The sequence below is a fragment of the Passer domesticus genome, chromosome 14 (genome assembly GCF_036417665.1).
Source record: "Passer domesticus isolate bPasDom1 chromosome 14, bPasDom1.hap1, whole genome shotgun sequence".
NCBI lineage: Eukaryota > Metazoa > Chordata > Aves > Passeriformes > Passeridae > Passer > Passer domesticus.
Genome location: NC_087487.1, coordinates 18,148,881 through 18,172,154, shown reverse-complemented (window position 1 = coordinate 18,172,154; position 23,274 = coordinate 18,148,881). Strand labels below are relative to the sequence as shown.

The window sequence follows — 23,274 nt, the reverse complement described above, 5'->3', positions numbered from 1 at the left end:
AAGTATGGAAGGCTTGCAGCTATCGAAAGGTAGAAATGCCTCATTGACAGGAACAGAACACTGGGGAGTATGTAGCACATAAATGGGGTTTTGCTGCCCCAGTACTGGAGCAGAAGTGCCATTGCCTGGGAAGGAACGTCCCTTCTGCTGGCATGGCTGCTGCCACTTTGTCCTTTACAGTCTGACGGCCAGGGAGTTATCTGATCCTTCCCAAACCCACTAAGTGGCTCTTTAGCCAGGCTCTCCCTCTGTAAGTGCCACAGGGAATCATTTCACCTCTGTGAGCAGACGCTGGGACTTGGTGCTGCTCCTGCAGAGCACAGGTGGTGTCAGTGAGAGGGAGCTGGTGCTCCGGGTGATGTTTCTGCTGCTCTCTCAGTTCAGGGGCTGTTTGCCAAGTCGCTGGTTTTCTCTTTTCCCCAGGGACAGATATTCAAAGACTATATGTTGCAAGCTGGGGTTTGTTGAAATACTGGTTTCATTCCTGTTTCCACAGACATGCAGGAAGACAAAGAGGTGCCAGAGAGGAATTAAGTAACACTAAGAGCAGGTAGAGAGCTAAGACAGGGGTTAAACCTGGGTCTTTCAAGGCCTGGTCTAACACTGGCCTGTTGACATGGAGCTCGGTCAATGCCTTAACACAGGCAAGTGCTTTTAGCCAGAATTTGCAGTGTTTTGTAGACAGCTAGCAATTTTCCTTGTTTATATTAATGTAAGACTTCCCTCACAGCAAGGTAAAGTTTTTTCTTGCTTAAAGGGAGGGAGAAATGTCTGGGGTTTGAAGAAAAACGAGCAGGAGTGTGTCTGAAAGAAACCACTGGCAGACACAAGCAGACATTTCTTTACAGCCTAGTTAAAGCAATTTGACAGCACCCTTAAAACTACCTCACACATAAAGGAGCAGGTGGGAAGAACTCAGAGAGAAAGAAGGGTTTGTAATCTTTACCTCTGTGCTGGACTGGTGCAGAAAAGGGTGTGGATATTACTACCCACTTTCCTTTCCATAGGGGGGTGAGATGGTGCAGGAATGGGGCCAGTGGAATGCTGTGGCCTTATTATGCACTCCTTCCAGCAAGGTGCACAGTGAGTGCCCACCTGGTGTTGGGCAAACCTCCTCTGCACATCCCTTCAGAGGAGGGGGCTGCTGCCTCTCCGAGCTTGTCTGTATTGGCAGTGCCAAGTATGAACTTAAGAGTTGCATAACTCACACTCCCGGGAAACCTGCTTCCCACCACACAGCCTTTCTGGTTTCATTTAAGTTTTTATAGTTCATTATACAAGCTAATAAATAGGAGGGTCTGGATTTAAAAGGTTTCTTTTTTCGTACCTGCATAGCTGAAGCCCCCTCCACATTCCACACTACTGTGATAACACATGCCTGTGTACTGGGCAGCTTTGTACCCTTTTGGAGGGCAAAGCAGACCCACTCTGGATGCACCTGCCCTTGTGTTTGGTGCCAGGTACCACTGCCTAAAGGACTTGGTGTCATTTGCTGTCAGGATTAAACCTGCACCTGTGGCTTTACGCACACACGTGTGGTGCGAGTTTGTGTCTGGGACCCAGCCAAGCCAAACGGGGAGGCAACAACTTTGGGCTCCATCTCTCATCTCCTTGCCTCATTTCCACTGCTTGGCTCAGCTGGTCGATAGTTCCTGCCTCTCTCCTCAGCGATGGGGTGCAGACATGCCACACCATGTATTTTATTTGCTTTATTTTTACAGTCGGCTGAGAAGCACAGGCAAGGCTTTGACAGCCAATGAAATACACTGATATACTGATGAAATACAATGATATACATCCGAAGGAGTGTGCCTCGAAACTGAACCCCAGCAAAGCCACGGCGATGCGGTTACTGGTGTCCGTTTGCCTCGGCTGCCAGCCGGACTCGGCGCGCTGAGCTCCGGCAGCCCCGACGGGCAGCGGGGCCGGGGAGGCGTCCCCGGCAGCGCCGTGAGGGGAGCGCGGCGGCGGGAGCTGCGCGGTGCCCTCCGCGCTCACCCGTGGCAAACCGGGGAAAAACCCCCAAAGAGGAGGGGGGGTGGAACTTTAATTTAAAAAGCCACATAAAATGTTACAAATGTTTGTGGCTTGTGGAGCTGCTGGCGAGCGGAAGGGTCCCGCACCTGCCGTCCACCCCCTCAGGGAGCGGGGGCACTCCCGGGGCCGGCTGAGGCATCCCCGGGAAGCACCGTGAGGGGAGCGCGGCTGCTGAAGGCGGTCCGGTACCCTCCACGCTCACCCGTGGCAAAAACCGGAAAAAAATACTAAATAGATTGAAGCAAGAAATTATTAAAAAACGCCACATAAAATGTTATAAATGTTTGTGGCTTGTGCGGCCACCGGCGGGCGGAGAAGCCCCGCACCTGCCGTCCCCCACCCTGAGGGAACGCGGCTGCTCCCCCCGCCGCGGGCTGGCAGCAACCTGTTGGTGCGGGCGCTGCCGGGCGGCGGGAGGAGCCCCTCGGAGGGGCGGCCGGGCCGCTGACAAAGGCGGAGCAGCGGCAGCCCAGGGCCGCCCCCGGCAGCGGGGCCCGGCGGGCAGCGCGGGGCTGGGGCTGGGGCCGGGGCGCTCGCACAAGATGGCGGTGGGGCGGCGGGAGAGCGCGCTCCCCTCGTAGATGCGGCCGCGGCGGCCCCTGCTCCCGGCGCCCGGCGGGGCTTACATGGCGCTGGAGGACCTGCTGCTTTGTCTCTGCTTCTCCGCCCTCGCCGTCCTGGCCGTGCAAGGTGGGTGAGGAGGGAGAGGAGGGAGGGACGGGGTCGGTGCCCCCCAGCCCGCGGGCGGCCGCGGTGCCACCTGCCCTCTCGCGGGTAGCGGGCCGTTCCGCGGGATGCGCTCCCTGGCCGGTCACCCGCTGTACCAGCCCTCCTTCCCCTTTAGTGGCCATTTGCGCCAGTCGTCCTTTCTCCCGTTAGTGGCCGTCCTGTCCCTCCGTGACCATTCCCCTCCTCTCCCCATCCCCTGCTTTCCTCCAAGTCAGACGATAGCTGTGCTCGTGGCCCATGCCTAGATGGGGCTTCCTTTGGAGTCATCATTTGGGGGGTGACATTGGGAGTGAGACCCTCACACTTGGAGGGTGATGCTCCCCACAAGAACTCCTGTCAGTGTGTGGGCTGGGGGGGGACAGCAGACCAGCAGCAGCAGCTTTCCACAGCCTCTGCCTGGACAGTGGCAAGTTTCCGCCAGAGGGACAGTGGCTGTGCCCGGGCGGTGGGGAATGAAGAGCTTGTCCGGCACAGGGTGGCCCAGAGCAGGCCCAGGTGTCCAGCGAGGCCGTGGAGGGGCCCTTTGCCTCCCTTGCCCTGCTCCTGCCGACATGGGACACACGGGTAGGCAGATGTCCCGTTGGTCAAGGAAGTGACCCAGGAATAGCCACACTCCTCACGCTCCTGTTTTGCAATGGTTACGCAAACAGCGCCGTGCGAGGGCACACGTACACGGCCACCGGGCGTGTTGGTGGCTTTCTGTGGTTGCCATCAAAGTTGGCATTGAGGGTCGGATGAACTGTCAGGCCTTGGGGTGTGGGGTTCCTTCTCTGTGTGTGTACAACCCACAAAAGGTTTTGTTCTCATCCCCGAGAAGGGTTTGGAAAGGTACAGGTTGGCAGAACTGCACCAAAAAATGTGACCGTGTGCCAGGGACTTGCTCTTGTTTAAAATCCCCCCTAAACAGGGTATTGTTGTGGAGGAGCCATCCCCATGTCATTGTACATTTTTATTCCTTTTATGATGCATTCAGGTTCAGCAGAGCATAATAACAGCACGTGGATGGCTGCAGGGTTGTTTTTCTTTTCTTTCTTTTTCCTCAGAACACTGTGAGCTCCCGTTAGGGGTAGGTTATGATTCAACATAGGTGCAGCTTTATGGTGACTGTTGTGGAAGTGAATAACGGTCCATATAAATGGCCCATTGTCACCAGTGAGTATTGGTTTTCCTGGATGGGTGGCAGGCTGTGACCCCACCAGCAGCCGAGGGGCTAGGCTGGACTGAGTGGGAGCTGTCTGTGTCTCCTGTGTGTTTGAGCAAACAGCTAAGTGGATCCCAAGGCTTGTAATGGAGAACAATGATTTAAAAAGGAAAAAAAAAAGAAAACAAAAAGGGGGTGGTGGAGTGGACGTTGTTTTTTCCAAACCCACTTCAACAAGAAAACTTCAGATGCTTTGCGAGAATTTGCAGTTGTGGTTTCTCAGTGTTTCTTGCAAGCAGTTAGGCAGCTAGTGAAAATTGTTGCTGTTTGTTTTCTAACAATGGGACACGTCTTGTGTAGGGAGGCAGTGAGTGCAGTCTTTGGACGTGCCGCTGGATACGTGTGGATGTGCTTTCCAACAGGTGGGTTTGATTCTGAAAAGAAAAACATGGACTTGTTTCAATCTGAAATTAATTTGGCAGAGAGTTGAAATGGTTTTGGGAAAGTCTGTGTTTGATCCCAAAGCCGCATGTGTTTTGATCCAAAGTTCAAGCCTCACTGGGTATGAAGTTTGTAGGAGAGAAGTAGAGTGGAAAACCTTCCCCCCTCTGGACTTGATGGAAGCAGTGCCAGTGTACACTTGCTGGGGAAGTGATCCAGTGTTTTTGAAAGCTTTCTGCTTTCTGACTTTGAGCCTGTTTTCCCTTCAGTAGCAGGAAAGGGGTTTAAGGAAAAAAAAACCAAGCACTAAACAACCTCTTTTCAGTTGACTCCAACAAGGGAGCTGTGCTGGTTCCTTTCCTTGGGACTCTACAGGGGACGTGTTGGTGGGAAGTGCGCTGAGCTTTCCATCCGAGGGATAAGCTGAAATCCATCTGGTTTTGTGTAGTTCGGTTTTGTGGTTGAGTCCTCCTGCTATTTCCTTTTTCGACACCACCTCACTCGAGTTGTGATTTGTTTTATCCTTCCTGTCGCGCTCGCCTTGGCGCCGTGACCCCGCCGCCGCTGCCTGCCGTGAGCCTGTGCCGGGGAAGTCGGCGTTCCCGTCGTTAGGAATCGCGTGTCCCTGCTGCGCTTCGCAGGATGTCACCTGCCTGCGGGTCCGCCGGCCCTGTGACCGTGGCGTGGCGGTGTCACCGGGATGGGCGGTGAGGGAAGGAATGTTTCCTGCTGCCCCAAGAAACGGGGGGCGCTGGCAGTGCCAAGCACGGAGCGCACAGCGCTGGCGAGGCTTCACCTGCATCCAGGTGTTTCCAGGGGCAGCGTTCTGGTGCCGGAGCGTGGAGCTCGCTGCCGTTGTGCCGTGGCTCTTGTGACAGTCTCCAAGCCAGGCAGGGGCTGCTCTACGTGGGGAATGCTTTTGATGGCATTTCTCTGTTTCTCTTCTAGTGTGTGAAGCTGGAGGAGAAACTGCTCAGGCTTAATTCTGGATTTGTCTCTCCTGTTTTCCCTAGGTTTTTCCTTTTTTATTGTTTTTGGGCTTTGTGCCTTCACTGCCTTGAAGTCCAAAGTGAAGCAGAACGGGCTCATTTTCGGGCGTATCCCCCTCTTTTGCAACAGACTTTCTCCTGGCAGCTGCAGCAGATTTGATCTGCTGTGGGGGCCCTGTGGGGGTGGGTGACTTCTGGTCATACATGAGGCCCTTCAGAGCGGCGCAAGTAAGAATTGGAAAAGAAAATATTTGGCAATCTGCCTTTCCCTGGGGATGAAAGGAGGTTATTTTCCCTGCCTGTAGCCTGGTTTGGAGATGGAGGCAGCTTCCGTAGGACAGCACAGGTGTCTCTGCACTGGGAGCACCTGGGCCCTCCTGAGTTTGCAAAGTGCTCGGGTGGGCTGTGGCATACAGGACATCTCTCCTGAGATGGAGATGTCTCTCCAGTGTGATCCAGGACCAGTTACTTCATCTGCTCTGGCAACCTCATGGCCCACTTCAGCCAAATGTAGAGGTGTAGAGCTGCTTCTCTCTGTCAGAGGTGAGGAGGAAATCCATCAATAAGTATTCAGTGCATACATGATCTTTCTCACTCTAGAGCACAGCTATCCTGAGGACAGTGCTGTGCTGTCCCATGGGTTTGTGGCTCCTGATACAATATTGCTTGCTGGATGATTTGAACTCTTACCTCCCTTGGAGCTGCTTTTGCAAAGGCTGGCTGTTCTCCCAGGGAAAACATCCAGGTGCTTGTGAACCACTCTGGGCATTTGCAGTGGAAGAGATGCTGCTTGCACGATTTACATGCTCCTCTCCTGGTTAAATGGCTTCAAGGCCATTAGGCCTAGTCATGGTTATATAATTAAGATGGGAATTAATATTTAATCTGATTGTAATTTGTTGCTGGAATCCATCCCAAACTGTATTTCTGCGTGAGGTGAGTGGGTACCTGAGGGAAAACTGAGGCCAGTGGTATATACAGGGTATTTTTTGCATGGACACTGGGAATTACAGGTCTGCCTTGGGTGACAGAGAAACCCTAACCTTTACAAACCCTGAGTGATCATAGTCATTTTGTTATCAGTAGGAAGCAAATGTTTGTTTTATAGTCAGCTGTAATACTAGAGGGGATATGGTAAATCCTTGTTATCAGTACTTGCCAAGTGCGTGTTGGGCCAAAATCAACTCTGGTGCAATTTCATTACTTTCTGAAGAAGAACTGGATCCACTTGCCTACAGTATTTTTAGCTGATTTTTGAAGGTGAAGAGATGTAATTATCTCATTCAGTTGTCTGTCCATCTCCCTTTTCTTTTTCCTGGACCTGCTGGTTAGTCATAACTAGTTTGGACATGGAGAATTCAGAGTTTTTGAAAATAAGTGACCAAGTAGAGGAGGGAGATGCAGTTTCTGCATGGACTGAAGGACAGGGACCAGAAAACCCACTTGTGGAGGAACCTGAGTGCCTCAATGGCAGGAAGAGCTTTGAGCAGATATGAACCTTTTTTGGGTAGGACTGGGCAATCCACTCTTGAGACACAAAACTGTAGGAAATCACAATCTAGAGTCCTTGTGTTCATTTGTTTATTTATGAAGTCTTTTCTGCTATAAAACACGACTTATGATTACATCAGCATACATGTCATGGGGCTTGATGTCTGTTTTGCTTTCCTCTCTTTTTTTTGGGAAAGCACTTCCAAACACAGGATTTGGAGCTGCTGTGACTTTGGTTCTTTTCATTGTCTTTGTGTTGGTCACTTGCTGTCTCTGCCTCAGTTTCCCCACTTGTTCCCACTGAGCAGAGGATGCTGTTACACACTGTAAACATGAAGAACACCATCACTCTAAGTACCCTTCTTGTATTTATTAAATCCTTTGAGTAAGTGGCCTCCAAGTGCTGCTTGTGCTTTTCTGACTTAACAGCTTGTTGGTGAGAGGATCCACAGTTGCTAAAACTGAATCTGCCACCTTCATAGAAAGCAGCATTAAGCTGAGTTTTCACAAGCCCTTCTAGAGCTGCCAAACCCTCCACCAGATATGGGGGGAAGTCTGAAGATCTTCTAATCTGTCTGACAATCACTAGTATGCTGAAGTCATCCTTGAAACACCATTGAATTTCCTAATTCTGAAGAGTAATGGAGGCTTCAAGGAAGAGAAAGAGCTGGTCAGAGTTTCCTTGCAGGAAGGTAAAAATCTGCTGGAGTTGCAGCTGCTGAGAAGGGAAATTCCATGAGAGAGCCAAACCAGGTGTGTGAGTCTGTCTGACACTGTCCTGTTTGCAGGTGTCAGGACACTGTGAGTGTGTAGGCCATGGAGCTTCTCCCTTGGACGTGTTTTTGTTCATGTCACTGGTGCCCATTGCTGTCTCTGTTTGAGTCAGATCCTCTCCTGCTCCTAATCCATGTGATCCTGCTGTTGTGATATGGGCTTGCTTTATCTGAGAAGTCCAGCAGCTGCTGTGTCTTATCTCCGTGGGTAATAAACATACTTTGTGGTGGTTATGATAAGCAATTACTGTGTTCCAGGGAAACTTTCATATCAGATGTTCTCAAATTATTTAAAAATCTTTATCAGCATTTTAAACACAATTGCCTGTTATTGCCTTATGAAATTCAGCTGAGCTATGGAATAACCTGGTTTATTCTATCTTTTCTTGTTTTTTCATGTTTAATTATTTTTCCAGATCTTTCATGTGGTTCTTGAGGACAGGTCATTAATATTAAAGGTGTGTTAATGAAATGTGAGCATCCTCAAGGTTTGCTCTCAGCCCAGATTGGTGGGAGAATTGAAATCTGGCATGTGAAGTATTGCATTTGTGCTCAGTCTGCTGTGGCTCTTTCCCTTGTTCCAATGGACTTCCCTGGTCTCATTTCCTGCTCGTGTCTTTGAACCACATTCCCTTTGGAGCTGGGATGGCTTAGCACCTTGTTGAATGTAAGACTTTGGGAAATTAAACAGTTGAAATGGTGCTGGGATGGCAGATCTTGGTGGAGCAAACCTGGGATGTGGAAGTGATGCCAGGCTGGCAGCAGGGATGTGATAAAGTCCTTTGTCTGTTTCACTGTGTGCTGGGAAATGTGCATCCTTGATTGTTTCTAAATTGACTGTCGATAGATGATCAAGTTAATTGGTGTGACCAAAAGGTCATTACTTAATGAAATGGATTTCCCATGCCCTGTCAATGCACTGAGAGTTTAGGCAAAATCTGACTGTTCATGCACTCAGGGCTTTGATAAATCGTCTTTTTTCAGAAACATCATCAGTGCTTACAGGTTTCAAAATTACCTCAGGTTTTGCACTTAAGGCAGGACTGTCCTCTCTGTGGCTCTTGGGTACAGTTGCAGAATGGGTGCAGGTATTTGCCAGACAAAAGTGGAATTTCCCCTGATATTAAAACTAGTCAAATGTTCACTGATTATTTTTTTTCTGTGCATATGAGAAGGCTTTTATGTTCTTTTGGAAATATTTGTCTGTTTTTAGCTGATGGTCTAGTGAAAATGTGCTCTTGCCTTTCTGGGCTTAACTGTGCTGCTTTAAATGAATGATGAGCTTAGTCCTCCTAATTACATAGACCCAGAGGGACTGAGCCTGTTTGAGCCCATTTTTGTGCCCTCACATTCCCACCTGTCCATGTCTGTGGCAACACCTTGACACAGCTTATAGCAAAGGGAAAGGGAGCTTCTCATGGAAAGAAGAACCAAAGCAAGCCAAGGGCTGGGAAGGACAGAGAATTAGCAGGTGTTCAGGCTGATGTTGGGGGTCAGCATGTGGTTTGGGGATGGGACCTGCCCCGGTGTGGGAGATAAGGGGCTCGTTGGAGGTTATCTTCAACAGAGGGGTCCAGAGTGTGGGGTGGGGTGGAGGAGCTGGGGCTGCTGGCTTGGCTCCATTGTTTTTCTGCTTGTTAGCTATTTCCCCTTGTTACAGAGGCTAGGGCAGCCCTGCTGGTGGAGAATTCAGGCTGTGACAGGAGGGTGATCATATCCTCCACGGGTCTGTGTGGCTTGCAGAGACACTTCTGAAGGCACTTTGTGTTGTTCCATAGCAAGGCACCTTGGCAAAATACCATCAGATAAGATAAAAGGGGAAAAAGAATCCCAGGATCTGATCCAACACCAGCTCCTTTGCTGGGTTGGCGAAAATTGTTTAGATTTTCCCTCCCAAGAATGGTTTTGTAAACATAATACTGCCTATTAGCCATGTAAATTACTGTCATTGGTGGCAATTGTTGTGATGGAAAGATAAGTATCTTGAAACTCTGGTTTGATTTACCCCTCCTGTCCCCTGAGCTTGCTAACCAGTTGTTTGTGTCAGTGCTGATTGCAGCTTTTGTCAGAGAAATCAAAATATTGATCAAATTTGTTTAGCTCTGTGTTCCCTAGGTCACAGTAAATGCAACTTTTCTTTCTTTTCCTTTGTACTCTTTTCCTCTGTACTGAAAACAAAAGGAACTGTTCCTCAAGAAGATGAGCCATACGTTCCCAAAGTCAAAAGTCATCCACTTGAAGAGAGTCCTTAGGAGCAGGCTTCCTATCTGGAGGCTTTCCTCGAGAGTCTGTCAGTGGGAAATCTGGCGAGCAGCATTACCACAAGTACTATTGTGGATTTTCTTTACATGCAAAGTGTGGAGAGATGGAAGTTTCTCCCAGCTGCTGGCAGAGAAGAGCTTCCCATTTACTTCATGCTTATGGCTGCTGCCAGGATTTGCTGTTTAGCAGCAGAGGAGTTAAGTGAGGGATGAAAGGCTTCAGCAACATTTCAGCATCCGGGCACGAGGCTGAGCTGTCAGATCATTCTTTGTTTTTTACACTGGTGAAGGCACTTGGGATAGTTCAGTACGTTTAAGGCAAGCAGTATATTGTGCTGCCTTCTTGTGTACTGTGGCAAGCTGAGATGTTTCTTGTTCCAGGTTTAATGGTTGTGCTTGAAAAAGAGCATCTCTTAAAAAAAGAGTGCTGGACCCCCCATTGATCCAGGAGGGCCCCAAAGTGGTGTGCCAGTCCCCACAGGAATTCTGCTGCTCGGATACTGTGTGTCTAAAGCCTGTCCTTCACCATTTGGAAGCAGACCCGGGCCTTTTACTGCTTTGTCCTCAAACTGTCAGGTTTCAGCTGGCTGCAGCTTTGGAAAACAGAAAGATTTATGTGCTCTGAAGAGAAACTTTCGCTGACAGTGGGTAAATGCACTGGAGATGCTGGAAAGTTAAACAGCCAAGTAGGTGTGAGGCATTTTTGAAGTAGGTTGTGAAATATATTTTCCTCCTGTTGTTATGATAGATGTAAGTTTAAGTTTGGAAATGGAAGGGCAGATTTCCACCCATTCTGACCCTCAGCCTAACCATGTTCAAAAGTTTGTGCTGCTCCTTGTTTTCCTCCACCTTTAGGTGCATCCTTGTAGCCACAGATATGGCTGTTGTGTTGCTGTTTTTCTAACACAGTCCCTGAGCTGTAAATGTCACTTTGCTCTTTCAATAATAACTGAGTTTCCAGATCACAACCAGATACTGTCTTTTCAAACAGGACTAGGTAAGAAGTTAAGCCAGGAGGATTAAAGTCCCAAGGTGGTCAAGTCCTTGGTAAGATCATGCATGTCTAGCTGTGAGCACCACTTTGACTTCACAGTTTATCATCTCCCATTGTATTATTTCCTCTGTCAAACCTGCCCTTTTATCTGTTATTGTCCCAGCAAGGCTGGCTGGCTGCGTTGATAACATACCTGTGGGGTTAGGTGATAACAGAAAGAAGCAGAGCAGGTCTGGATAAAGCAGGGGTGGTCGACGCCCACGGGGGGAGCTGGTGTCAGACACTGCAGCTGTAGCCGGGCAGTGAAGCCCAGATGGGTTTTGTGACTTCCCAAGGGACATGTGGTGGGTGGTGACAAGGCCATCCCTGGACAGGCTCATGCTTTGTCAGGATTGCCCACGCTGTCTGTTGTCTGCAAAATTAACTCCTGCCCTCAGCCCCCCTCACCTTTGCCTTGTGTTCCTGTGCTGCGGGGGTGGCACGTGTCCTTGTGTCCTCCCAGAGAAGTGACACCTCTCTTGGGGCAACGTGGGCTTGCAGTGACAGTCATCTGCACTGAGCTGTTAAAATGTACTTTTCCATTAGTTCTCTTCGTTGCTGTTCTGAATTGTCTTCTCTTCCCCTGTGTGCTGGCTCATTATTTCTTATTAATTCATGGTTTGTGCAATTACCTGGGAAATGCAGGAGAGTTGGCAGGAATTTGACGAGCCTGACTTCTCTTCTTGGAAGTAGATCACTTTTTTTCAATGCAGCATGGGAGGGTTGGTTCTTGTCCTCTCTGAGTGACAACTTGCACATCCAGGCCTTTCTGCAGGGGCTTTGCAGGACAGGTTGGCTTTTTGCAGAGAGCTGGAGAGCACAAGGAGCAGGGAGAGGGTCTATACGTGTATTTCCTTGTGTACCTGGTAGGACTGAAACCAGAGCTGTTCTTTGACATTCTGTAGCTGCTCTGCATTTATGGCACTTTACACCCTGCCCTGAAGACACACTCCAGTCTTGAACTGCAGCCTATCAAGAGTGAACAAGGAAGGCTCTTTGCTTAACTTTAAAATGCAGAATTGTACCATAAATAGCTCTAAATACATGCCAGGGGATTTTGTTTGTTGTGAAAACTCTCAGCTCAGTCTGAGGAGTGCGTGTGTCTTGGGTTGTCACTGAAGTGACACCCCTGCAGAAGGGTTCTTTGCCCCTTTTTTTTGGAGACAGTATTTCAGGTATGAACAGAGATGCGATCTGGTCCCTTTCTGCAAGGAGAAAGCCATCACACAGCAAGATAAGAGGGCTGTCACTGGTTAAAATGTAGCAGTTTGTCTGCTTGTACCTTGTGTTTTATTGGCAAATCTGTTGCAACGCTGGGTTCCCGCTATGAATGCTCCTCTTTTTTAAGGGTTGTATTCATGCATTGCCTTCCCAGCTGCTAGGAAGGACATCTTCCTGATGGAAGCTGGACTAAGCTGTTTCCTGGATGGCTTCACAGCTAGACTTTAGGCTGTTGGTAGAGAAGGAGCTTTACCTGTCCTCCTCCTTCCATTTTTATTTTCAGGTGAACTGCAAAATCTCATTACCCGTGGAGTGGCAGGGCTTTGAAGATTTCTGACCTAATTATCTCATTTGCACTGCAAGTAGCAGTAAAATCCACGTGCTGTCAGGGACTTTGCTGTTGTGGCAGCTATGCAGCAGTGGGTGAAAAAGGCCTTGTGAAAGGGCTCGTGCAGAGGGTTTGCTTCCCACAGAGCTGGCTCGGGCTGCCTGCACATTCCCAGCTGAACAGGTGCTTTCCTGCAAGGCTGGATGAGGTATAAATGAGAAGTTACTACATTCTGGACTCCATCTGAGGCCCTTCAAATGCCTTTTTAGGATAATGTTTATAAGGTCCAGCTCAGAAGGGGCTGGACCATTGTCTGTGGAGGGGCTGCTCAGTTGTGGCATGATGTGTAATTAAGTAAGTGGTGGGTTAAATATAGCAAATTTCAGTGGTGTGTGAGAACTGTGATAGAGCTATGTATTTGCACATTATTTCTGAGACTCTCTTAGAGTCATGTCTGTATTTATGCCTGGATATAAGGAATCTTCTGCTGTTGGAGTGAAACGGATCAAAATATTAACTCTAGCTATTCCCACCTGCAACTTTAGTGAAGTGTTGCTACATCTCTTGTGGGCAAGGAACTTGTGAGGTAGATGTGGTCTAAGTAACACTAAACTGTGTAGCAAGAAGGCAAGAAAAAGGAGTGTGGGAATATTTGGTGCCTTGATCATCAGTTGAAGGCAGAGGGATGAGAAAGATCTTTGAAGATTAATATCTTTGATCTTGAAGATGATGAAAAATTCAGAAACATTAGAGTAAGCTCCATCCTGGTATAATTTCTTGTGTCTTTTTGGGTCAGTATCTCTGTGCTTTCTGTACCTAAAGGAAACAGTAAAAAGTATGGCTAAAAAGGATCAGGGTGATAGTTTGTTTTCAGATGCTCCAGGCAGCTGTCCCTGAGGAGTCTGTAAGAGCTGTTTGCTCTGACCTCCTCTCTGAGCTGTTGTTCAGAGTCATCTTCCAAGTTTCTGTGTGGCTGTGGCTGAGTGGAAGGCAGTTCCTGTGGCAAAATTGGGACCTGTCACAAAATCTTGGCAAAATGCTGGTTTCCCCTGGCATGACAAGAGGGTCTGAGTGAACCCTCCCGCTACTGATTTGTCGTGAAGCCAACCAGTCTCTCCAAGGCCACTGCTTATTCCTCGTAACTCTCCCTGTGGTTTGTGTAGCCAGACCACTGGGAGCTGAGTAAAATGAGTGTGCAAAGTCAAGTAATCCTTGTACATCTTGAGTATTGCTTTCCCTTTCGTGGTTCCAGATAGCAGCTGGGAGAAAGTTGGTTTGGAAAACAAAGCTGTTAGGAACTGTTTGTTTAGACACAAGGCAAAATGAAAGTGAAAAACATAATCTGTCTGTCCCCCTCCGCCTCCCACCTTCTTTTTGTTTAAAATGTCCACATGCTATTTACTTTCAATAAACAAAAGATGTTTCTTATAAGCTGGTGTTTACTAGTAGGGGTATGTGATTTATTAGAAAACAGAAATCCCTGTTCATGCCTATGTTTTCAAATTGGAGCAAGAGTTCATAATTTTATAGACCTTTCAAGAACAGATTTTCTAAAGCAAACAGTGAGGAACTGTTAAATTATAGCCATGTAAAACAACAGTGTAATAGTGTGATTGCTCAGTAGTAATGGCTTTATTATTCTATAACAAATAGGAGTGGTTTGGGCTGCTGGGAGATAACCTGGCTTTTCTGAGATAGCTTTGGAGCTGATTCAGAGGAGAAGCCCATTTTAGATTTTTCTTTTCCTCATGTTAAGGAGATGTGGAGTATATGGGTATTTCCTTACCCCAGCTTTCTTCCAGGATCAGGGAAGGTGAAGCTTCCAGAGAAGCAATTCAGAGTTTCTCTCTAGAGCCTGAGAGCCACTGGAGTCCCACACTGTCCCTCTGAGTTAGACAGGGTGTTACTCCAGCAGCATTTGCTGGTGGTGTCTTTGTACCTTGTTTTCTCTTTAGAGGGAGTGGGAGATCAGTGCATTCTCCCCAGAACCTTGGATGATGGGGGCTGTGTCTGAGCCTCTCCTCAGCCCTGTCTGAGGTCACAAGCCAAGCAGGACTCCCAGGCAGTGCAGTGTTCAGGCCAGAGCTCTGGGAATGAGCTGTGAGTGCTGCTGAATTCTTGAAACCTCTGGGCGTGAACAGAAGTGTCCTTGGAGTGCCTGCCAGTGTCATGTCTGGATCCTGTTTGTACCTCATCTACTCCCTGCTTCTCACACGAAGCTTGAGCAGGCTGGGGTGCCGGATGCCTGGCCTTGCCTCTCCTCCATGTGTCTGTCACCTCTGGATGTTGCTGATGCGGCAGATGGCTGTTGGAGGATGGTCTGTGCCCCCTCGTGCAGCTCTGCCAGCTGTGGCTGTGTCAGTCACTTTGTCACTGCAGGTAGTGAGTGCGAGGCACGAGAGGCTGGGTGGTCTCAGCTGGAGCTCCTGCTTTCTCCAGCCTTGCAGCTCCCTTGTGTGTGAGGGTGCCTGCCTGGAGCCTGGGTGGGATCCCTGACAGATGCATGCATGGTGCCCTGGCCCTCCTCCAGCTCCCAGTCATTGCAGTGACCTCTGCTGAGACACGTGTGTTGAAAGGGACACATCTCCTGTGTTTGTTCCTTTCTTTCTCCTGATTCTCAACTTTCCCCTGGTAGATGAGGCTTATTTCTGGCTGCTCTACACACGTGCCTGCTGGAAAACCTTCTAACAGCTTTCTTGGGCTCTTGGAAGAAATTATCTGTGCAAAGAGAGCCATGGCTTGTAATGAAATAGCTTTGCAGTGACATAGTTTTAGTGCTGCAGTGTGTCTGTTCTGGTTTTCAGGTTAGTCCTGGGCTAAAAATATGGCTCATTAAGACTTCTGTAACAGGATGCAACCACATTTTAAAGATATTCATGTGTGCTGTTACATAGTGATTTAACTGATACTGCATTTGGAGACCTACTTTGTAGGATCTTTTTTCTGAAGTGGAAATGAGGAAAGAATTAAGTGTGTGTGTTTCTGATGGTGAGGATGTGGCTCTGGCATGGAAGGCTGGCAGGGCTTGGGAGCTGCACTGGTGTCTGATGCTGACTGATCAAAGCCACTGGACCAGCTACTTCCATGTCTGGTCTTCCCTGCCCCCAGACAACAAGGCAGTCAGAACTGCATGGAAAAGAGTTTTACCACCTATTTCATTTGAAGCTGAATGCACTTGAGATGTGTTGAACAAATGGACAGTAGCCTTCCTTCTCCCTGGGGACAGCTTTTACATGGATGGGAAGCTACAGATGGGGCCCAAGGCAGAAATGCAAATAGGCAGGGCTGTGATAGGAAGCATTTGGCAGCATCGCAGGCTTAAAAGCTTCGTCCCCACGGCTGCTTGATCCTGCTTTCTCAGTTGTGCTGACACAGCTGGTTGTGGGCTGTACTGTGAACTGTGCGAGTGGAGCTTTGACCTCAAAACTGTGGGATTAGGGCCTTTGCTGCTGGCACCGTGAAGCTGGCCCAGCCCGGGCCGTCCCAGGGCTGCTGTTGAGAAGCCCTCAGAAATGTACTCGCTGTGGTTACAGCTTTGCAGAGAAGAGCAGCAGCGAGCACAAACAGCTAATTAGTTTTTATAACCCTCTTTTGTTTGCTTTTGAAGACACGAGTCCTTGGTTTGCTCGCCTGGCTCCCGTTCACTGTGGTGACAATGTCAGCGCGGGTGTGTGAAGCTCAGGTTACGCGGGGAGAGTTCAGACAGGTTTGGTTTCAGTGCAGATCTTGTCCCTGAGCTGTTCCAGCCCTTTCCTGACAGGAGGCAATCGGTGTCAGAACAGGTTTGGCCCTGAGACTGTGAAAAAAAAAAAATTGGTTTGAGGGACAGATCTCTCCCAGTAATGAGTTCAGTGGTGGGCTGACTGTTTTTTGTAGATGTAAAGGTCAGATCTGTTGCCTGGGTTATGCAGAAAGGTTTTGTTCTGGAACAGCCTGCTCCTGATGAACTCCCATCTCTGCTGAGCTGCCAGGCACTGCTCTAAACAGTGTTCTTCCTACATTTTCCTCATCAGTGAATGTTAGAGAGGTCACTTTTTCCTAAATATTCCATTGTTGGGTGTTGAAGAATTTACTTTTTAGGTATGCTCATTTAAGGTTTTGAAGTTTTGAGTTCATATCAGCAATTTGGACAGCTTTAAACCCCCCTGTTTTTGAGCCTGCCCTACTTGGAGTTTGGTTTTAATCACAAGTTTTAACAAATTGAGTCTATTGAAAATATTCTCAGTGAAACACCCTCATTTTTTTTCTTAGAAGCCGTTAGCTGTCTTCAAGAAACAATATTTTAATTGAAGCCATGATAAAAGCAGAGTGGCAGTGGTTGTTGTAAAGCTTAATTTATTAAACAGCCTTTTTTTTTAATGCAAAAAAATTTGTAAAGAAAAAAAAAGCTATGCGCTTTAAAACTGTCAAAATAAAACCTACAACTTTGAAGTCTTAAAATACTTTGGGAAATGCTGAATGTTTTTGACTGGTTATATGGAACAGCTGAACTGACTTAACTGGAACAAAATTAGAGGAACAAAGAGGTTTTGTTTCCAGAGTGTATTCTTTGCCCTTTGACAGCGCTGTCTGGCTCACACTGAGTTAGATACACGGAGCAGGTCGCTGTCAGCTTCCCCCCTCTTTGGTTAGACTTTCCACACAGGCAACCTCACTGGAACAACAATAATGTGCTTACAAAAGAGCAAAAATTACAGGAAGATTCAGGGGTAAGAGCAGAATCTGAACCTGCCATAACTGTTGGGTTGGTTTTTTTGAAGGAGCCTGAGTCTCATATTGATGGTGCCACGTGTCAGTGCTGAGTTTGGGGATACCTTGGGCTAGCAGGGCTTTTCCTGGCTGGTGATTGATGTTGCATTCCACACAATTGGACCTTCTCAGCATGGTCTTGAAGTAAGAGACTTGTTTTCCATGGAAGGTGCTCTGAGAATCTCCCAGTGAGCTCTTGCCATGTACCCAACAGCTTTCATCACCAAAAGGGTGAGAGGCTGTCTGTGCACAGCGGGTATCCCTGGCTTGGTACTGGCACTCTGGCTCTGGGAGGTGCTCGTGTGCTCTGTTCTTCTGTCATTCCAGGCTATTTGCCTGAAAAAAGCGTCTCCGAAAAGTCTGTCCTCTGTTAGGGAAGAGCAGACAGCAGGACAAGATGAGCAGCTGAGAAACGGGGCTCTTGTTTCCATGCAAATGTCCTGTAAAGAACAAAAGAGGGGAAGAAGAATGTTCAGAGGTGGGGTCTGCCAGCAGAAAGGCTTCAGAGTTGTTTTCCATGAGTAGCATCAAGTCCATGTGAATGTAATTTTTACACTGTTGTTGCTGTGGGTCTCATGGGTGAGTCACAGATGCTGCTTTTGTTTTGGACTTCTGGAGGGCTAAATCCTTCTCTCTGTGGGAATTTTGCTGCTGAATTCACTACCAGAGAATTAGGGCTTTTAGGATCTAGTGCTGAAATGAGTTACCTGCTGTTCCTGAATCTCAGCTTATACAGGAGGTAGGATGCAAATGAACACAAGAGGTGCCTTGTGTGCCCCTGGGTGTACCAGTGTATCTGGCTCTGAGGATGCTGAGGGCACGTTTCACTGGCTGTAGGACTGCCTGTGGTTTCTTTCCCAGTGCATGGCAGAATGCTTACTTCCCTTTCTGTGGCACCTGAGCCTGCTGGGAAGGTGTCAGAGGGTGGGAAGCCCTTCGTGCCAGATAAGACCATTAGGAAAACAGTGTTGTGAGCAGCAGCCTCAGCCTTGCTGGAGTTGACTTTGAAGGTCTTGGGGAGGAGCTGGGACTGGAGATAGAGACAGCCCCGTGATGTGCTTGAATTGATGTGTCAATGGCAAAGAGCTCTTGGGGACTTGCTGCCATTCACTGCAGCAGGAGCTGGGGTGATTTAAGACTTGGCTGCTCAGAGCTCCCTGGAGTAGAGGGAACCAGATTGATAACAAAGGCAACAAGAGTAAATGTACATCTGCCTCTTCCACAACTGCCCCCAGCAAGGCAAAAACCTCCCTTTATCAGCATTCATGTCCTTCTCTGCTACGGGTATCGAGTTGAGTTGCAAGCCATTCAATGCTGGAGCAGATGCACACTGAATTTAGTATCTTGCTTAGAAATAAGTATCAGCAAGGTGTCAGAGAGGTTAGGCTCATTATGAGATCTCATTAATTCTGTGAAATACCCTGTAGAGAATATATTAATATTCTTATTCTGTTGACATATATTAACATATATAATAGTTGTATAATTGTTACTAATAATTATAATAATAATAAGCTTCTTCTGGTAGACAAGTCAAAATGGATATTCAGAAGTCCCTGTAGGTACTTCTAACCCACAGTTCATGGACAGAGATGCTGATACCCACAGTGTGGTGAGAAGTGGCAGTTCCTCTACCTGCTCCTGCGTGGGAGTGATATGGGCCTGGAGGCCAGATTTCACAGGTACAGATGCTGTCTGTGCTGCTTGGTGGGGTCAGACAGTTTGGGTTGGGAAGCTCCTATGCTCTTGGCTGGAAATTACCATTCCCTACCCCGGCATTTGCTGCCGTTCAGCAGAAGCACCTGAATTTCATGTGCCTGCTCTTGTGCCATTGCAGTGGTGCAAAAGTAAAAGTCACCTTCAGCCTAAAACATTGGTTTGCAGAAGCCCATTTTGCTTTGCCCTCAAAGAGATCACTGTCAGTGACAGTCTCATCCAGGGGTCTCCTTTGTTACAAACTCCAGGCTTGTCAGATCGCTGCCCTAGAAGAGATAAAGGTCTTGGTTGTGTGTGTTATGTGTGCATAGTTGCCACCCTACTAGGCCAAATCTTGCCATTAGTTCTAACAGAAAACCAGAGGGTGGCCTGATTTTTAAATCATTAAAAGAATTCAAAGACACATGGATCTTGAAAGGTTCTGGATTAAAATGTGTTCTTCTGTTTTCTTAAATATAAGACCTGCTGACAAGCACATGGAGACCCACAGCGGTAACAATTCAAAGCTTGGTTCAAAGGGTAAAGCTCTTCTTGATTTATTGGAGAACATTACTCTGTGACATAGCTGAAAGTCAGATACAGGGTGACAAACCAGCAGGATTATGGCAAAGCAGTAATATTCAGGATTGTCCAAAGAAAGATTAACTTTTCCAGCCAGCTTTTACTGATGCAAATTGCCACCCGCTGTGTTGCAATAAAGAGCAGAAATAACTAAATATGAAATGCTGACTCGTAAAGGGGAGTCATCTAAAGTGCTTTGTGTTGCAAGATTTCATGAAAATGGTTTTGAAATGTTCTGCTGCGTTTACCTTACAGAGAGGCCAGTTGTGCCAGCTGGCAGGTGCTCTCAGCAGTGCATCATCCTGGAGCTCTTTGGGGTGGAGCCTGAGCGCTGGAACATCCCGTCCAGCTCGCAGGGGTCAAAACAGGATTGTTCCCACCAGTGCCTTTTTTTCTTTTCTCTCTCTTTTTTTTTTTTTAACAAATTAAAGGTTTTGTCCAGTGCAGGTATAAAAGTCTCCAGCTTGGTTTCAGTCTCTTTTTTCTGGGCAACAGTTCCAAATCACTCCCTTCCCTGGCAGGGGGATAGCTCTCTAAAGTACATCTTAGGGTTCCTGGCCTTTAAGATCAGTACAAGTTGTGTTCAGTGAAGGTCTCTTTCATTAAGTTCATATTATACAATATAAAGGGCATTTTTCTTCCTAGTGTGACCCCATTGCTCTGTGTTGTAGGTAGCTTGCATCCTGGTGCCCAGTGTTACAGTTCCTGTTTCCTTTTTGAATTGCTTTTTCTGCTGCTCCCATTGTTAATCCTTACCTGCTCTGGGTTTTTGTGGTATGTTGGATCTTTCTTTTTTTTTTTCTTTTTTTTTATTCAGTAGCCTGCATTAAAGTTCTTTAAAGTGTTCTTTACAGCAGACATCTTGTGCTTGATATTTTTTTGTGTGTTTGTAAAGCATCCAGTATAGTTTTGCAAGCCCGTCCCATGCTAAACACTTACAGCCTATAGTACTTGTCCTGCTAAAGCTTAGAGGTTATGATTTCCCTGAGTTTTGCCAAGACTCTGCTGGGCTGAGTCCAAAAGGTGAATTCAGACACCACCCTGCTTCTCTAGAACTTTGTTTCCAGCTTCAATCCTTGTGTTCTCTCCCCTCAGTCTAATTAAACCCCGCTGTAACAAATGCTGTGAAGCCAGCTGCCATGCTTTGGCAGGTAGCAAGCACAGGGCAGCAAAACCTCCAGCTAATCCATCCATGCTATGAAGTCATAAGAATCTTGTTAATTTTTAAAAAGCCCTTGATGCCCACTAATCCAAATCAATTTTAATTTCTTTCATAAAGTCATGCTTCCATTTAAGCTTCAGCTAAGAATTACAGCTAATTTGTTCGATTTTATAACAGTATAATTGAAAAAGTGATTTTAATGTCCTGGCAACCATATTCCCTTTCTTTGGTTGTTAATGAAAGAATCCATTAAAGTTAAATGATTTGGGCACAGATTCAAGTTGAATCGCCTGAATATTCTAGGGGAGTGTTTCTGACCATCTGCTGCTCTGTCATTGGCGTTTGTGTTGTAAATGGGACCGAGAGAAGGACTTCACAGGTCTTGTTCAAACCATTAAGCGTAAAATATCATTTTAATTTTCTGATCTCAGTGTAAATAGTGGAAATACTCAGGAGACTTGGGACTGCTCTGATCTGTGGGATCCTTTGCTCATAAATATCGCTGCTGAGCAGTGCTCCCACATCCTTTCCAGGGGATCTTGTGGCTGTTTGTATTGATTACAGTACATCGTTCAGCAGCAGGTTGTAAGTTCCCTTTAATGACAGGCAAGACAACTGGAAGTGGAGCCTGTGAAGGGGAGAGCACACGTGCTGCAGAAGTGTTTTTCCCGCTGCCTGGAGTCACACTCGCCGTTTCCGTCTGGCTGCGATTGGAGCTGTGCGTCCTAGGGAGGGCTGGTGAGCGTCAACAGACACAGCCAATAAATTACAGCAGCTGGTGTCACTCCTGCCTCCTTTGCAGAGAGCCAGGGTGGGCGAGCTGGGGCTCTGGGGCCGAGCTGGCACTCCAAGCACAAGCCTTGTACACCCAAGCAGGGGCAGAGTCAAAGGGCTTCTGTCCTTTCTCTGTAACACACTCTTCCTCTTTCCTTTGCTGCTGAACTTTCCTGCTCTCCTTGTGACATGGAACATGCCTGACATGCTGGGAAGCAAGATGGACAGTGAACAGGCCATGAAATTCAATGGAGGTGCCCCTGACTCTCACTGCAGGTGGATGAGTCTTTGGGTGCACCATTAAAGCTGGACGTGTGCATGTCTTGCAATGTGAAAAAAAAAAAAGAAAATAAGATTACAGGTGGTATGTTGCTTTTGAAATTGTGAAGTATAGCCCAAGTTTCTGGAGGTCTTTAAAATGAGGGAGAAGCAGGATGGGCTCTGTCTGCTTGCTCCACAGCTATACACTGCATTTTGTGTGTAAAATTTTGAGTTACAAAGGCTAAAGAATTGTCTGGTACAGAGGACAGGGTGTATTAGCTGGGAAGTTTGGCTGCTGGATTCAGACTTGGAGTGGGGACACTGTTTCATTCCTCTTCAACTTTTCCCAAGGTTTAGCATTGGGTATGCTGCCTTTTTTTTTCTTTTTGTTTTTTCTTTTAAATACTGTCGGGTGGTGAGAACTTGACTGATAAAATATTCACTGTTGGAACTGAACATTTTTCAATTTAATGTATTTATATTTGTATCTTTGGAATATGCAAAGCTATTAACCCCGGGGGAAAGAGCTACAAAACACTCTTAAACTGTAGCCCACAGGTGAAGGATTTTTTGTATTTATTTGGCAATATTAGTTTCTGGTTAAGTGACTATTCCCAAGAGAGATGATACTGAGGATGTATCATACTGCATACTTTTAGCTTTCTCAGGCATGAAGAGATGAAAGTGTATCCTAAAAGTATGCTAAACTGAAACAGTTGAAGTATAAAAATAGGTAATGTTGTAACAGAAGATCTTCTTTCATGCTCCTCTGTGTCCTTTGCAGATACAGTGTATGTATGATGAAGTAAAATCAGGAACTAGGAACTTGTGCATCACGCAAAAGCAAAATAACTGGGTTTCCTTTCCAACACCAGTGAAAAGTGCAGGAAGTCATTCTGTGTTTAAACGGGTGTCGGTGAGATCATGCAAATCCAAGGCAGTTGTTTTAGTCTACAAATCTCAGGCTTATTCAGCCTGGACCCTCAGCAGCACAATTACAGTCACTGCAGCAAATGGGCCTTCTGATGTTAACACCAGCAGATAACAAAAATAGCATTTAATAACTTTCATTAGAGTTAGTGTTTCTAGGGCTTTGGGGCTTTGCTCTTTCAAATCATTTACATAATTTGCAGGTACAAGCTGCTGTGCCAGACTGTCCATCTGATTCTCTCTCTGATCAGAGCATATTAATGCACTTGTTTGATGGTCTGTTACCAATAATTACCTTGAATTGCATTAGGAGCATTTCCAGCATTGCAGCTGGTCTGTATTTTTCACTAAGTGTATTTCAGGGCCCAATTACACGACTGTGATGTGTTATTGTTCCAGTGTGCTTGTTCAAGCTTGTAATTTTAATGTGCCTCCACACTGTAAATCTCTGAATGCAAACCCAGGGCTCTGTCCTGAGTTCCCCATGTATCCCATGCTTGCAGCAGCTTCTGCAGGGATCGTCTCAGCATTCCTCACTGGCTTTTTAAGAAGGGAAAGATGAGGGCCAGGAGATGGACATTGCCTTTGAGATGTTTGTGGAGCGAAGCCTGAGGTTTGGTGCTCTGTGCTGTGGGTGTGGAGTGGCTGGGAGAGGCACAGCTCAGTCCTCCCTGGAT

General features: G+C 47.2%; 1 protein-coding gene and 2 long non-coding RNA genes across 6 annotated transcripts in view; 2 read left to right on the top strand and 1 right to left on the bottom strand.

The window, feature by feature from the left end:
• Window positions 1–2,187: 2,187 nt before the first annotated feature.
• IGDCC4 (immunoglobulin superfamily DCC subclass member 4) overlaps window positions 2,188–23,274 on the top strand; it is an 83,439-nt gene continuing 62,352 nt past the window's right edge. The window contains exon 1 of one of the 3 annotated variants that reach the window (XR_010347503.1): window positions 2,188–2,727. Coding sequence is in view for 2 of the 3 variants with exons in the window: in XM_064388706.1 (XP_064244776.1) it covers window positions 2,619–2,727 (109 nt within the window). In the remaining variant the exon portion in view is untranslated. The remainder of the gene's footprint in view (window positions 2,728–23,274) is intronic. The other 2 variants (XM_064388706.1, XM_064388707.1) reach the window with 2 other exon arrangements.
• Window positions 3,774–4,915, bottom strand: LOC135280642 (uncharacterized). The gene is made up of 2 exons (XR_010347510.1): window positions 4,664–4,915; window positions 3,774–4,341 (listed from the first exon to the last, which is right to left on the bottom strand). It is a non-coding gene; the product is annotated as an uncharacterized LOC135280642 (long non-coding RNA).
• On the top strand, window positions 5,200–21,735 carry LOC135280641 (uncharacterized). Of its 2 annotated transcripts, none has more exons than XR_010347509.1 (3): window positions 5,200–5,361; window positions 5,787–5,880; window positions 21,239–21,735. It is a non-coding gene; the product is annotated as an uncharacterized LOC135280641 (long non-coding RNA). The 2 variants fall into 2 exon arrangements; XR_010347508.1 differs by lacking the exon at window positions 21,239–21,735 and adding an exon at window positions 18,722–19,025.